This window comes from Bos javanicus, chromosome 4 (genome assembly GCF_032452875.1).
Source record: "Bos javanicus breed banteng chromosome 4, ARS-OSU_banteng_1.0, whole genome shotgun sequence".
NCBI lineage: Eukaryota > Metazoa > Chordata > Mammalia > Artiodactyla > Bovidae > Bos > Bos javanicus.
Window position 1 is genome coordinate 93718318 of NC_083871.1, and position 17060 is coordinate 93735377.

General features: G+C 41.3%; 1 protein-coding gene across 3 annotated transcripts in view; it reads left to right on the forward strand.

Moving 5' to 3' along the window:
• Positions 1–217: 217 nt before the first annotated feature.
• Positions 218–17060, forward strand: part of AHCYL2 (adenosylhomocysteinase like 2) — a 191703-nt gene continuing 174860 nt past the window's right edge. The window contains exon 1 of one of the 3 annotated variants that reach the window (XM_061414673.1): positions 218–717. In XM_061414673.1, coding sequence (XP_061270657.1) covers positions 250–717 — 468 coding nt within the window. In that variant the 5' untranslated portion in view covers positions 218–249. The remainder of the gene's footprint in view (positions 718–17060) is intronic. The other 2 variants (XM_061414672.1, XM_061414679.1) reach the window with 2 other exon arrangements.

Below are 17060 nucleotides of genomic sequence, written 5' to 3' on the forward strand. Positions count from 1 at the left end.
TCCCAGGGGGCATCACGGCCCCGTCCTCGGCAGCGCGCAGTGGTGGTCGGGGGCTGAGGTCCCACGGTGTTTTCGCCGCGTGCGGCCCTGAGCAAGCGCACTACAGGTTCCGTGGCACCACGCGCGCGAGCTTGCCGGGTCGGGAGGGGCGGGGCGGGGCGGGGCGGGGCGGGGTGGGGAGGGAGAGGCCGGGGCTGGCTGGAGAGTTGGCGGGCGGGCGGGCAGAGGAAGGGGGTGGGAGCGGAGGCGATGGAGGGGAGGAGTGGGGGAATGGGGGAGGGAAGGGGAAGGGAGGCGGGAGGCGGGGCCGAGCCGGAGCTAGAGTCTGAGCCGGCGGTTGCAGTGGGGGCGGTGATGTCGGTGCAGGTCGTGTCAGCAGCTGCTGCCGCGAAGGTGCCTGAGGTGGAGCTGAAGGACCTGAGCCCCTCCGAGGCGGAGCCGCAGCTGGGACTGAGCACAGCGGCCGTGAGCGCCATGGCCCCCCCAGCGGGTGGTGGGGACCCTGAAGCTCCAGCTCCGGCCGCGGAGCGGCCCCCAGCCCCCGGTCCGGGATCGGGCCCCGCAGCGGCTCTCAGCCCGGCCGCTGGGAAAGTGCCTCAGGCGTCGGCCATGAAGCGGAGCGACCCTCACCACCAGCATCAGAGGCACCGGGACGGCGGCGAAGCCCTGGTCAGCCCCGACGGCACCGTCACCGAGGCGCCGCGCACAGTCAAGAAGGTATTGGGGCCGGGCTGCCTCTTTCGGAGAGGGAGGGTGGTGGGGAACCGCAGATCCTCTCGGCGCGGCGGCACCACTCTCCACGCCCTCCCTTCTGATGCTGGAAGTAGAGACATCTCTTTTCCCCTTAAACCGGCTCTCTTAGAGATGCCCCCACCCGGGCCCCAGTGCTGGGGGGCGAAGACTCCAGGTGGTACGGCCGTACTTCGCTGGGAATAACATGGAGGTAGCGCCCTCCCTTACTACTTGGAATAGGCTGGGAGAGGAGAGGCACCTCGTATTACACCTTTCTGTACTCCTAACCTACTCCCGTGTGTATTTTCCAGACTGTCGGGGAGAAGACCCCGATGGTGTAGAAAAGCCTTACTGCTTCTGAGAGTTCACCCAGTAATAAGGGTTGAAAGAGCTTTGCCGTTTGGACATCTTTTCTGTAAGGAGTAGTTACCTCGCGTTGAGATCCTCAGTTGTCTGGTTTCTGTACAGCAGATGACTCTCTGCCTTTCTGTGGCCAGGCGCTTCCATCTAGCAGTACTGATGCCGTGCCCTTCATTCCACATACTGCAAGATCCTTAGGTTTTCTCTGAAAGTAGAAGGGTAATAGGGTAATGGAGAGATTCACTTCACTCTTCTCTTCAGAGGTTTGTCCTCTCAGCTCAGTAGTTGGTCACCAGGATTGTTAGACTGTGTATGAAGAGAATGATTGTTTTTATTGGTTCTTTTATTATAGTCCGTAAGTATTAGGAAGAAATGCTTCTACTTTTGGGAAAGGCGATCACTGTCAGATTTTGTCTCAGCTGCCAGCTTCTTTCAGATAGTTATGAAGAGGCAGTAGTCTCAGAACACCAAGGAGTAGATGTGCCTGAATGTTTGATATTCTCAGTATTACCCTTGCAATGACTATCTGTAGTGTCTGTCCTCTCAGAAGGCAGATCAGTACAGAGAAAAATGGCAGATATTGCAAAAACAGGTTGTGGATTATCGCTGTAATTTCTGAGGTATTATGCGAACATAGTGATATACTGGGTTTTTCGTTTTGTGAATGATTTATCAGAACAGCAAGAAAGTGATGTGAAATCTGCATTGGTTTCACTGTGCAGGACTCAGCTGAGTTGAAACCTTGTAACGAGCCTAACTTTGATTGTAATAGCCTCATTGTTAAGGTGTAAATCAGAGAACTCTTGCATTCTAATTACTAAAATATAGTGATAATGTCAGAAGCAAGACTAAAGGAATTTGTTTAATGATGCTTTAGGACAGTGTCTTTCTCATTTGCATTATGAAACTCCTCTGGGCAGAATTATTGGGGGAAAGAGAGGCAGCATGGGCACCATGGCGTCCCTTGTGGCTCAGCTGGTAAAGAACCTGCCTGTAATGCGGGAGACCCGGGTACGATTCCTGGGTTGGGAAGATACCCTGGAGAAGCGATAGGCTTCCCACTCCAGTATTCTTGGGTTTCCCTGGTGGCTTAGCTGGTAAAGGATACACCTGCGATGCGGGAGACTTGGGTTCGATCCCTGGGTTGGGAAGATCCCCCACAGAGGGAAACAGCTACCCACCCCAATATTCTGGCCTGGAGAATTCCATGGACTGTATAGTCCATGGGGTCTCAAAGAGTTGGACATGACTGAGTGACTTTCACACATTCAAACACCACATGAGCATCAAAGCTGGTAGTACCTAGATATGAGTCTGGAAATCTGAAACATTTGTAATTAGTTGAGTTGTTTTATAACTTTGGCCAAATTCTGTGATTAAGGGTCTTTTTGTGTAAAATGTACAGATTAAATCTCAAGCGTAATAGTGTTCAACAAATTGCCTTTATTTATTTGACCTTGCCATGCAGCTTGTGGGATCTTTAGTTTACCAGGAATTGAATGCTGGGTCCTACCAGTGAAAGCTCAGAGTTCTAACCACTGGACTGCCAAGGAGTTCCCCAACAAATGGCCTCTAGAACATGGGATTTACAATGCAGCAGACCTGGGTTTGAATCCTAGTACCCCTACGAGCTAGCTTTTGGGTAATTTCTAAATTCTCTGAGTCTTAGTTGTCTCTTTTACAAAATGAGGTTACTGATATGATTGAAGGTTAGAAATATTTGTAGAGGACTTAGTGTTGAACTTGGCACATATAATAAGGGCTTAAGAAATTATAGCCATTGTTAAGAGTTGATTTTATTTTTTTCTTCCTCCAATCATGGCTTAAGTGCACGACCATGGCTTCCTTTAAAAGGTGTATACAATTCAATGGCTTCTATATAAAGCAGTCAGCAACACGACAGGCCAGCATATCAGCCTGTTTTTCCTAATTCTAGATGTATTTCTTGACCATTTTCCTTGTTGCTGAACCACCTTCTTCCTGTTTTTCCAGCATTAAAATGTGGGTCCCATGATTCTAGATTTACTCAGCAGCCTCAAGGCTATGAAAGACAGGGCTGAGCTTGCCTTACAATGTTAATTGCAACCGAAAAACAGCTTCTCCACTGGAAGTTAAACAGGCAAAGCTCTGGGCGAGGATGCAGCCCTGCGACACAACTGCAGGCATTTCTGAGCGGCTTTTAGGGGGTAGAACCTTCAACTTTCTTGACATTGAAGTAGCTCAACTAAAACAAGTGCGCGAGACTGACCTTTCTTAAAGTTGAAAGTCACCTCTCCAAGGGACTGCAGTGTGATTTTGATTTGTTGAACCTTTCTGGATTGTTTTTTTAGTTTATTTAAATAATCATTCTGACCTTCACTCCCTTCTGCTTTTATTTAATGTAGGGAGGGACTGGAGGTATTAAGGATTGAAATAGCTGCCTTTGACCATGTAATTGATGACTGTTGCTCTCCTTTTTAAACTGTCACATACAAGCTTATTTATCTTAAGCTTATTTCCCTCCACTGATGGTTTCCCTTACTCTACTTGTGTATCTGTCATTAGTTTTCTTAGTACCATTACTCTGTTCAGTCACATGAGGGAAATAAACTTTTTTATAAGAGTCAGAATTCCCAAGTGCAGCATTTAATAAGAGTGAACATATGGTGTGCAGCTTATTCAGTCCTGTCTTATCTTTGGCATCTACCTCCATCCTGTAACTTGTGCTCTGGGGACAGATCTTGTCACCATGGCTATCATATATTTGTATATAATGTCTTTCTTTGTAAGTGAACTCAACAAACCAAAAATCTCTGTAAGAAGTGATCTGTGAAATAGGATGATACGGTCCACTGTGAATGCAATAGAAATATTTGAGAGGATTTCTTTCCCGTGTTCTTGAAAATGGGCTAATAGGAATGTCATACCACAGTAGAGAAAGCAATGTGAGAGAGAATTTATTTCAGAAAAGGTAAAACTTTCTGATGATAAATCTGTGAGCTTAAGAACCACAACTAGTTTGTGCTTACATCAATATCAGTAATGACCATGTTCAAGCAGATTCTTTTTTTTTTGGCAAGGGAATCTACCTTGTGCTGGCTTTGTTGCTGTCAGCAGAGAATGAGTTCAGCCATGCTAGCGCCTTCTTGTCCTGAATTCTTTAAGCTCTTTATTTGGTTAATTATGGATTACTAAAATGGAACCTTTTGGATATAGTCATGGGAATGCAAGAGCAGTTTTGTTCCTTTTGCCAGTTAGGAAAATACAGCCTTGCAGAATGTTCAGTAAGGCAGTTGGCAGATTGACCCTAATAACAGTTACCATTAATTGGCCCTTTCTTTTTTTTTTTTTTCAATTGGCCCTTTCTATGCCAGGAATTGTTATCAGCATTTTTCTAATCCTGACAGCTACACAATGAGATATAAGTGGCATTATCTCCATTTCACAGATAAGGAAATGAGGTCCAGAGAAGGCAAAGTGCCTTGACCAAGGTTATACATCTAGAGGCGGGCAGAGGTAGGACTTGAAATCCCTGTTTTAAGCCTTTGTTTCCAAAGCCCATTTCTTTTTATTATGCCACACTGACTCTAACTTCTTAGTTGCTGGGTTCTGGCTTTCTCTCAGAAGTCTTTCAAAATACTCAGTGAACTCTAAGGTATGTCTCTCTGATTTAAGACTTTCAGTTCAGTTCAGTTCAGTTCAGTTGCTCAATCGTGTCCGACTGTTTGCGACCCCATGAATGGCAGCACGCCAGGCCTCCCTGTCCATCACCAGCTCCCAGAGTTTACCCAAACTCATGTCCATCGAGTTGGTGATGCCATCCAGCCACCTCATCCTCTGTCATCCCCTTCTCCTCCTGCCCCCAATCCCTCCCAGCATCAGGGTCTTTTCCAATGAGTCAACTCTTTGCATGAGGTGGCCAAAGTATTGGAATTTCAGCTTTAGCATCAGTCCTTCCAATGAACACCCAGGACTGATCTCCTTTAGAATGGACTGGTTGGATCTCCTTGCAGTCCAAGAGGCTCTCAACAGTCTTCTCCAACACCACAGTTCAAATGCATCAATTCTTCGGTGCTCAGCTTTCTTCACAGTCCAACTCTCACATCCATACATGACCACTGGAAAAACCATAGCCTTGACGAGACGGACCTTTGTTGGCAAATAATGTCTCTGCTCTTTAATATGCTATCTAGGTTGGTCATAACTTTCCTTCCAAGGAGTAAGCATATTTTAATTTCATGGCTGCAATCACCATCTGCAGTGATTTTGGAGCCCCCAAAAATAAAATCTGACACTGTTTCCACTGTTTCCCCATCTATTTGCCATGAAGTGATGGGACCGGATGCCATGATCTTTGTTTTCTGAATGTTGAGCTTTGAGCCAACTTTTTCACTCTCCTCTTTCACTTTCATCAAGAGGCTTTTTAGTTCCTCTTCACTTTCTGCTATAAGGGTGGTGTCATCTGCATATCTGAGGTTATTGATATTTTTCTTGATTCCAGCTTGTGCTTCTTCCAGCCCAGCATTTTTCATGATGTACTCTGCATATAAGTTAAATAAGCAGGGTGACAATATGCAGCCTTGACGTACTCCTTTTCCTATTTGTAACCAGTCTGTTGTTCCACGTCCAGTTCTAACTGTTGCTTCCTCACCTGCATATAGCTTTCTCTAGAGGCTGGTCAGGTGGTCTGGTATTCCCATCTCTTTCAGAATTTTCCAGAGTTTATTGTGATCCACACAGTCAAAGATTTTGGCATAGTCAATAAAGCAGAAATAGATGTTTTTCTGGAACTCTCTTGCTTTTTCCTTAATCCAGCGGATGTTGGCAATTTGATCTCTGGTTCCTCTGCCTTTTCTAAAACCAGCTTGAACATCTGGAAGTTCACAGTTCATGTATTGCTGAAACCTGGCTTAGATCATCCTAAGTAAAGAGTAAAACCAAAGTAAAGAGGATCGGAGTCAGGACTTTACGAAGAGTATGGGAAAAAATTGTACAAATGTAGAATCTCAAACAATTATAAAATTATGAGAGTGGGAGAAGAGGATCTTATATGTGTGTATAGAAAAGTGTTTCAAGATCAATGATGCATTTTCACGTTAGTAATTGACTGATAATTAGAGATGTATTCTTATTTTTAAAGTTATGAATAAATCAGAAGTGCTAGAGGACTATGCTCCTCTTCCCTGTCCAGCTAACATTTTCCTTGTTCTTTAAGACTCATCTTTATGAATTGATCTGTAATGAAACATTTTGAAAATTAAAAGGGGAAGCATACTGTTATGTATTCCTGCTGTGTCCCAGGCATTGTATTAGAGCTTTACACATAATATTTTATTTAAGCCTTTTAAGAACTGTCAGAAATAGGTTGTATTATCCTTGTTTTATTGAAGAAACTGAGGGTTGAAGAGATTTTGTGTCAAGGTTATACATTTAGTAACTGATATGAGCCAACAGAACTCTAATCTGTTTAACTCTCATGCCCAAACTCCATTGCTTTTCAGTTGAAGTATTTCTCTGTTTAAAGCTTAGACCGCACTTTTAAATCTTAGTTAATCTGTATATTTTTGTGAATTTTCTGTTATTTCACTAATGGACCTTTCTTTTTATTTACTGAGTTTGTTTAATGATCTATCATATATCTATGTCAACATTTATGAATTTTCTGACAAGGCAGCCTATATTTTGTATTAGTATAATTTCTGAAGTATACTTTTCCTGGGAAAGGTTGAACATTAAGAGCTGTTACAGGAGGTTGTTCAGAACTGAAGTTGCAGTTGTGTATTTAATGTCTTGAGGGAGACGACTTAGGTCCTAGCGTCCAGTTAATAGAAGAAATGGAGAGTTCCTTGAAAAGGGAGAGTTAGTCTTTGTCATTTCCTTGAAAGTGTTCCCCTTCCCCACAGTAAAAGAAAAAAAGAAAGGGAGAGATTTGTTGGGATTTTCATTCAGATTTTGTTCTTTCTTGGTAGTCCTGGGTAGTCCTTGTTTAAATAATTCAGAGAGGGACAGCTGACGTGGATGGGAGAATAGTATATCTTGGCGTCTGCCCCGGTCCACCCCGCCGCCACTCTGTTCAGGAGCTGAGATTCCACTCCCCCAATAAGAGGTTTAGTTAGCTTCATCAGGTTTCTATAGGAGCTTTTTACAGTCTGAATGACCTATGGCCCCAGATTTGATGAGAGCTGAGCAGAGGAGAAGGCAGTGGACTTCTATAATAATTGTAAGTAAAACTACTTTGATTAAATTAAATCACTGAAGCCAAATGACGTGTATGATTTTCAGTCATACACTTCCGGAACTGTATTCTGCCGCAGTTGAGGTAGCCATTTTCCCTCTTGGATACTGTGTTAATAGCTGGTGATTTCCTATTCTTTCTTTTTTTCCCCCCAGGAGTCTTATCAATAGAAATGAGTTGGTTTAAAGCACCTGATTCTTCTTAGCTTAGAACTTAAATTAAGGAAGGGTATAAACTTAAAATAAGGAAGTGTATAGACGTCCTTGATTGGCTAGTTGAGTTTCTCTGAGTACAAATCAGGCTTTTCCTTAAAGCCATTCTGGATACTACAAAGCTTTCATTGAAAGTTAAGTACTCTGACACTTAAACTGGCTTCATCTTCCCTATAGATTTATCTCCTACTGTGCTCCAATGTGTATCCTTCTATTCATTCTAAAAGATTTGATTTGATATTGTTGACTACCTTTTCTTGGAAACTTTTATCAGCTTCAGTTATAACTCATTTACAGCTACCATTTACTGAATATTTACTCTCTTCCAGGTATCTCTGTATCTCATCTCATTTAATCCTCATAATGACCATCAGATGAATATTATTAGAAAATAATATTATTATTTTACAGATTAGAAAATGCAGGCTCAAAGAGAGTGATTAACTTGCCCAGGGCTTTGCCAGTCCTTGATGCCTTTGGGATTAGTGAGATGAAGCACTGCCCACAGCAGTAGTGGGAGGCTTTGCCACTCTGCCAGCCCCTTACTTTTCTGATTAAACTCCCAGTGAAACCTGCTTAAGTTACTCCACCTGGGCTGCTGAGATTACTCTGCAACCATCTGGACTCCAGGATCTAGCCTTCTCCAAGGGGAAGCCTCATTTCCTGTTTATTTTAGGCACTACCCGATGCCCACCTCAGTCACTATCTGGTGCCCACCTCAGTCACTACCTGATGCCCAGTCAGCCATTGTCTTCCTAATACTCATTCCCTTATCACTCCCTTAATCCTCTCAGTCAGCCCAGTCTTCCTAACCTTTCCACTATGTTCTGAACAACTTGCCCATCTATTATCAGCATATCTTCTTGTAGCATCAGCCTTTAGCAACAGGATCAAGTTACAGGGGCAAACGTGGCAACTGGCACCCTGAACTATAATTGTGCAGCCCAAGCTGCAGCAGCTCCTGCTTGGCCTAAAACAAACATGACGTGTTTCCTAAGCCCATTCTGTGGTGGTGTTTTTAGCTGTGTTGCCCTGGAGCAGGTTCTCTGCTCTTAAAGCTACCTCATGTCCTTCCTATACATTCTTTTTCTGTCCAGTTCAGCCAGAGTTGACTTCTGCTCTTTATGGAACTCTGAGAGGTACACTGGTTGAACCTAACCATCTGCCTTTTTAGCTGTCTGTATCTATGGAGCTGAGTGTTTGCTAGAGAAAATCAGAGAACCAGGCAGATCGATGTCACTATAAATTCATAATCATTAGCTTCATATGCTTGATCAGCGTTGCCTAGTAACATCATACATTCTCTAGTAAGTTCACTTTAAGCCTCACTGCAAATAATTATTTAATATGGTATCTATTTACTTCTAATTTCAACTGTTTTAAAAACAGTGATATACCCTCTACTTGTTATAAAAACAGAAGCCATCAAAAGAGAATTCCTTCATCTTTGTACCTCCCAAATCTGCAAACCTGCCTGCATTTGGGGTTCATCTTTTTCTCCTCTCATGTTATGATAGTGGAAGACATGTCTTTCATTTTGTCAAAGAGCAGTCCCTCCACAAGAGCTCTAATCACATTCTTAGGTCTTCTTAAAGAACTTCTTTTGGTTATTTCCTCTTTCTACCAGAGCCTTTCCTACAGATTTCCTTGCTGTAATCTCACCCATTTTGAAAACCCTATCCTTTGACCCCTGTATCTGCTTTCTGTTACTGACCTATCTTTCTGTTCTGTTACCCAGCTGAGTTTCTTAAAGAAGTTTTCAGTGTATCCTGTATACACTTTTTTCCTTTCCAAAGACTTTTTTAAAATTAATATTTTGGAGGGTGGGCTGTGCGTGTCTTCATTTCTGCTCACAGACTTTCTCTCGTTGCGACAAGCGGGCGCTGCTTCTTGTTGCAATGCATGTTCTCTTTGTTCTCAGTGCAGTGGCTTCTCTGGTTGTGGAGCACAGGTTCTAGAGCACCTGCTCGGTTGTTGCGGCTCACAGGCTTAGTTTCCCCGAGGCACGTGGAATCTTCCTGGACCAGGGATTGAATCCATGTCCCCAGATTCTTAACCACTGGACCCCCAGAGAAGCCCCCTAAAGGCTTTTAAAAAAATATATCTATGTATTTGGCTGAGCCAGATCTTATTTGCAGTACATGGACTGTCAATCAGCATTGAACTTGAGAGATCTTTAGTTGTGGCATATGGGACCTAGTTCCCTGATCAGGGGTGGAACTTGCACCCTCTGCATTGGAAGTGCAGAGTCTTAGCCACTGGACCACCAGGAAGTCCATTCACAGACTCTAACTCACTCCTACTTGAATACCCTGACTCACACAATGCCCTCTTGCTAAAGTTGCTAATGTCCATCAGATTGAGAAGCGTGGCAATCTGTTTTTTTCATCCCTCATCATAACAGACTTCTTGGCAGCATTTGACACCAACTTCTTATTAAAACACTCTCTTCTGTTGTCTTCCATGACCCTCCTCTTTACAAGTTTTCCTTTTATTTCTCCAGCTGCTCCTTCTCAGTCTTGATGGGCACTTTCTCCTTGGTCCCAGGCCCTCTGCTCTTTCCATTGTGTTTTTTCCCTGTCATCCATGGTATTCCTGTGCCTTTAAGTATCATCTATATACCAACAACTCCCCAAATTATTTCTTTAAGTCAGGATCCCTCTTCAGAATGCCAATCTTGTGTGTGTGTGTGTGTGTGTGTACAACTGCCTACTTGCAGTTGAGCCACAGAACTAATGTCAAAGATGGAACTTTATCTCCTGTCTGATCCTTATAATGTGTTCTTCCTGTTTTCTTCATATCAGTAAAATGATATTTACATTATTTTTCACCTTTTTAAAAAAAGTTTTTAATTACACAAGTAATGCTTGAATATATTCTTGTAAAATAATTCAGTCTAATGAAGCAGACTGCTTCCTTGGCTGTCAAACAGTCTTTTCCCCTCCCCAGAGACTTTTGCTGTCAATTTATCAGATTTTCATTCATATTGTACATAGAGAAATTGGTAGTTTTATAATAAGTTGTACATAGATAAAAGCACATTATGTATATATGTTGTGTTACAGGTTGCTTTTCCACTTAACAGGATGTCTTGGAGCTTTTTATATATCAGTACATGTATATGAATCTCATACTTTTTGACTGCTGAATTGATTTCCAAGGTCAATAGCTTTGTTGTTTAGTAAACTTTTTTGTTGATGCATATTTACTATAATTTTTATATGCTGTAGTAACTATCTGTATGCATTCTCTCTGTGTAAATCTGTTAGTGTTTCTCTAGGATAGACGCCTTAAAGTAGAATTTTGGAGTTAAAAGATATCCACATTTTAAAGTTAATCCATAATATTATGTTGCCTTCCAAATCATAGTACCATTTTACACATCAATTATATAGAAACCCTTTTACTATACCTTTACGAATACTGTAAATGAGAAAAGTTAAAGTACTTAGTTGTGTCCAACTCTTTGTGACTCATGGACTACAGAGTCCTTGGAATTCTCCAGGCCAGAATATGAGAGTGGGTAGCCTTTCCTTTCTCCAGGGGATCTTCCAAACCCAGGGATCGAATCCAGGTCTCCCTCATTGCAGGCGGATTCTTTACTAGCTGAGCCACTAGGGAAGCCCAAGAATACTGGAATGGGTAGTCTATCCCTTCTCCAGGGGATCTTCCAACTGGGGTCTCCTGCATTACAGGTGAATTCTTACCAACTGAGCTATCAGGGAAGCCCAACAGGAAGTTTCTATGACAAAAGTCTTTTACTATTGTTTTTATTAGTATTTTTCTGCTTACAGTGAGGCTGAAAATATTTTCATGAATATGTTAGTAATTTATATTTTTTTCTTATAATTGTCTATTCATATTCATTTGTTAACAGATATTTATTGAGGACTACTGTGTGCCAAGTACTGGGGATTCAGCAAAATAGATAAAGATTTCTGTGCTGTGAACTTGTCTTTTTCATGTTGTCATATAGGAATCTTTACATTTTCTGAATATATTTTTTCTGGCCTCACAGCGTGTAAGATCTTAGTTCCCCCCACTAGGGATCTAACCCGCACCTGCTGCAGTGGAAGCATGGACTCTTAACCAAGTCCTAAGGGCTGGGTGGCCAGGGAAGTCCCTGGATATTAATTCTTTATATATATGTTGCAAATGTTTTTTCCTACTCTGTTTCTTGTTGACTTGTAACTTTGTTTATATTAAATATTTTCATGTAGTCAGATTGGTGAGTTTTTTTTTTCAGACTTTAAACTTTTAATTTTGTATTGGAGTATAGCTGATTAACCGGAGAAGGCAATGGCACCCCACTCCAATACTCTTGCCTGGAGAATCCCAGGGACAGGGGAGCCTGGTGGGCTGCCGTCCATGGGGTCGCACAGAGTCGGACATGACTGGAGGGACTTAGCAGCAGCAGCAGCAGAGCTGATTAACAATGTCATGGCGATTTCAGGTGACAGTGAAGGGGTCCGGCCATGTGTATATACATGCATCCACTCTCTGCCAGTCCCCCAAGCCCCATTTTTTCGTCTATGGTTTACATATTTGTGTCTTAGAATGGCCTTTCCTACCCCAGATTTATTAACAAGTTGTTTTATGTTTTCTAAAGCTGTTTTCATGGTTGTGTTTATTATTATCTTTTGGTCTTCAGTCCATCTAGAATTTATTTTTGTTTGTAATGTAAGGTAGGGCCTATTTGGAGTGTAAAAGGTGAAAGTGAAAGTTATATCGCTCAGTCCTGTCTGACTCTTTGCGACCCCATGGACTGTAGCCTACCAGGATCCTCTGTCCATGGGATTTTCCAGGCAAGAGTACTGGAGTGGGTTGCCATTTCCTTCTGCAGGGGATCCTCGAGACCCAGGAATTGAACCTGGGTTTCCCTCATTGTAGGCAGATGCTTTACCGTCTGAGTGTAAGATCGCTGTATTTGTCCCCAAATAAAATTCAATATTTTACTTACTCGGGTTTGTTCTCTCTCCTCCCCGCACCCCCATTTAACTTGTCCTTCCTAACAGTTTTTTTTTCTTAACATTTAGTAGGAAGTGTAGAAGTAACTTTGTAAGTGAAAACTCTTTTTAACTCAAGAATGACAGACACTAAAATTGCCATCCTGGTAGGACCAGCTTTTCCAAAATGACACCTGATTTTTTTTAAGGCATTGCCAGGAATTGAGTATGTCACTCCAGTACTCTTGCCTGGAAAATCCCATGGACGGAGGAGCCTCGTAGGCTGCAGTGCATGGGGTCGATAAGAGTTGGACACGACTGAACAACTTCACTTTCACTCTTCACTTTCATGCATTGGAGAAGGAAATGGCAACCCACTTCAGTGTTCCTGCCTGGAGAATCCCAGGGACGGGGAGCCTGGTGGGCTGCCGTCTATGGGGTCGCACAGAGTCGGACACGATTGAAGCGACGTAGCAGCAGCAGCAGCAATATAACTGTAGGAAGAGCATTTTTTTTTTTTTTTTTTTTGCCTCAGGTATATACTTGTGTGCATCTGCCTTTCAAAGTTGACATTACCTGCTTCAGGTTAAAGAAAGACTTCTTTTCCTGACAGTTATAAAATGTCTTCTTCAACAAAGCTTTTGTTGGGTAAACCTTGACTGATTCTACTCTTGGATCACTCTGCTTTGGGAGGCAAGTAGAACAGAAATTTTTACTACATTCATGTCTATTGTTTCTGTGAAAGAGAAAAAGTGACTGGTCTAATGCCAGTTCCTTTTTAGGGCCTTCTACTGTATTGTAGAATTAGAGAAGCAATGTTACTGCTTTTGGATATTTGTCTAATAATCTCCCCCAGTACATTTTGAGCATCTTTTGTGTAAAAACCACCTATATGTTATGTTCTAACCACTGCTAAGTAGTAGGGTTATTAAGTCAAAATACTATTCTTGGCCTCAAGGAGAGGGTAGGGACTGTAGATAGGAAAATACATACAGTCTAGTTTAGTATGAGCACTACTAGAAGCGGGAATGTTTGCAGTTTGCAGAGGTCAGCATTGAAACTGAGGTCTATCACATTAGAAAAGGAGTTTGATGTCCACCCAGGAAGCTTCACAATGTAGCAGAACCTTTGTGAGGTTTCCATGTTCCAGCTTTACAAATTTAGAAATTCATATTTTTAGTACACTTCACCTCTTAGGACTGGTTCATTCAAACCACACTCATCAGAGACTCATTTAAAACAAAATAACTTCTAATTTTTGGTCAGAAGATAGCATTCAAGCTAATCTGAAATACATGTCAATTATAGGAGACTCTGGAACATCTACATGGGAAGTCTAATCATAGTTAAAGGCAGTTTATTAAGTTTGGAATCTTTTAGGTCCTTGCTACTCAAACCCATCTATGACCAGAATCATTGACATCACTTAGGAGTTGTTAGAAATGAACAGTCTCAGGCAGTTTGGTTCATGCTAGTGTGTACCCACCAGAACCTTAGTTTTTTTTACTCATTGTTGAATAAGTTTGGCTTAGCAGTTGGCTTATTTCTTTTTCTCTTTTATGCAGTCTCAGAGTAGAGAGGCAAGAAAATCATTTTTGAGTTTTGTGGTAGGGTGGAAATTTATAATGAAACATTGTAAGACTTGCAATATTTAATAAACAGAGACAGAAGCTTAGATGGGCACTGATACACAAAGACAGACACACACAGAGATTCCCCTACATACATAGAACCCCTCAAGACCCCTCCACTCAGACACCCCTGCCCAGACACACACACACACACACACACACACACACACAAGGGTCTCCATAAAGTCCCAAACTTAGACCCACAGAGATACCCTGAAGCCTGCCCCAACACAGAGAGAGATGTACACACTCCCAATAGGTAATGTGTGAAACTCAGATTTTTGAAGGACTTAAGTAGTGTTCTCCATACTTATTTTGAAGAGATGGGATGAGTATACGGTCTAAGGTACTTTTAACTGAGCCAGAAAAATAAAGCAAAAATAGATTGGCTGCCACTGGGTCTACAGAACAGTGGGTGCTAAAGCCAGTTTTATTTGGATTCTTGTTTTTGGAACTGCTTGTTCCTGGGCATCATTTGCAGCCTGATGTACTTAGCATGCTTGGATGGAAAGTCATTCTGTTTCCCTCAGGAGCTTGCATGCTAGATTGCTGGTTGAGCAGGGTTACATGCTCAGTGCCCTGGATGCTATCTGAGTCACCTAAGTTTGCCCAGGATGGGAAGATCCAGAAACACTGCGCCTATGTAGAAGGCTGTGAGTCTCTGTGGGTGTGTGGGACTGCAGAATATAGGGTGGAGAGGGAAGATTATGTTAAAAGTAGAAAGAGGTGTCATTTGGGAGTTTATAACCTGTTGGATCATTCATGGTATAGGTTTGCGTAAAGATCTGTGATTAAGCCTAATGACAAGAATGACTCAGGGGAATAATTTAGTTGTAAGTTGTTCAGTCACTAAATCGTGTCCAACTCTTTGTGACCCCATGGACTGCAGCATGCCAGGTTTCCCTATCCTTCACCGTTTCCCCTGGAGTTTGCTCAAAGTCACGTCCAATGAGTTAGTGATGCCATCCAACCATCTCATCCTTTGTTGCCCCCTTCTCCTCCTGCCCTCAATCTTTCCCAGCATCAGTGTCTTTTCCAGTGAGTCAGCTCTTCACATCAGGTGGCCAAAGTATTGGAGCTTCAGCTTCAGCATCAGTTGTAAGTTAAAAGGTTTTAAAACTGTACAGATGTGGGCTGGAGTTTGCACACTGTGTTGGTTGATAGATCATTGGTATCCACGTCACCAGGGATTTGGCTTGGGTAGCATCTTGTTAGGTAAAAAGAGATTCAGTAGTACAATGTGTTTATGCCTAAACACTTAAAAGTTTCTATCACAGTGAGACAGTAAAGCACCAGAGAGACATTAGTAGAACAGTTTTACAAATGTGGGTTCCAAAAGGAGATATTTTTCCCCTGCTGCCTGATACATGTGTATGTATTCATTTGACCAAAAAACTCATTTTTTTTTCCCCAAGCATATGGAAGAGTACTGAGAAAATTGTAGTCACTGCCCAATTTAACAAATGTTAGCATTTTGCAAAATTTTCTGTAGATGTTCTTTTAAAGATGTAAAACATTGTAGATAAAATGAAAGACCCCCTTGTACTCTTCTCTGTTCCTTTCCTTTCTTCCTTCTTTTCTCCCAACTCAGAGGTAACTGCTGTTCAAACTTTGCTGTTTATAATTCTCCTTCACATTTTAATACTTTTGCTTCATTTTGTTTATTAGTATAAATTGTATATCAATAAAGGACACGACTGAACTGACTTAGCAGCAGCAGCAAAGGATATATAGCATTGTTTTGTGTGTCTATAAATTTAATGTGGTGATATTATAGATCAGATATTTTTATGTAACCTACTTTTTTTCTCTCAACTTTGAGTTTTAACCAGTCTGGAACATGTAGATTTTCCAGGTGATTAATTTTAACTACTGTATAGTACTTTACTGTATGAAAATACCACTTTTTACCCATTCCTCTTTAGTGTTCCCTTTTTCTTCTTGCTGAGGTTTGAGCATTTGTAACTGTGTTAGGCACACCTCTTTATGAGCATTTCTCTAGGGTGTATACATATATGCAAAATGCTTAAGGTATATCTTAAATTGCTTTCTAAATTAGTTTTATTAATTCCTGTTTTCTGAATCCTTACTAATAAGTACAATTATCAAACACTGAACTTCTCTTCAGCTGATCTACCAATGTCTGGTAGTTGTGAAATGGAATCTTTGTTTGTTTTAATTTGCATTTCTTGGATATAAATGAGATTGGCATCTTTTAATATGTTTATAGGCCATTTGGATATCCTTTTTTGTAAGTTATGGTCTGTATTTGTATATTTTCTGATTTTTTTTTTTTTGAGATCTCTTTGGCTTTTTTTATTGATTTGTAAAAGTTTTTTATATGTATTCATTCTAATCCTTTATTTTATCAGATATATGTGTTGCAGATATCTTCCAGTCTGTGTCTTACTTTTTTTTTTTCTTTAACTTAGGACTTTTATACAGAAGTTAAATTTTTTAATGTAAAGTTGACCAGCTTTTTTTTTTTCCCCTCTGTGAAGTTTGTCCTTTTTGAGTTTTGTTTTAGAAACTTCTCCATATTTCACATACTCTTCTCTATAAGTGTTCTAACATGTTTAGTTTTAATTTTTCACGATTTAGTCTATCTGGAATTTATTTTTTGTTTATAGTGTGAGATAGTGATTTTTTTCATTTATTTTTCCATATAGATAGCCAGTTGTCCCAGCCCTGTTTGCTGATTAAGTCACTATATTGAATATAGTTCCCTGTGCTGTACAGGGATATGTATAGCACAGGGAATATGACCTGAATACGACCTTGTTCTACATCCTAACACATGGCATTATCAGTCTTTTTTCGTTGTAGTCATTTTAGTGGTTGTGTAGTGCTATTTTGTTGTGGTTTAAGTTTGCATTTCCCCATGACTAGTGACATTGAGCATCTTTTCATGTCCGTATTAATCATTTATATATCTGCATTGATGAAATGTCTATTCAGATTGTTT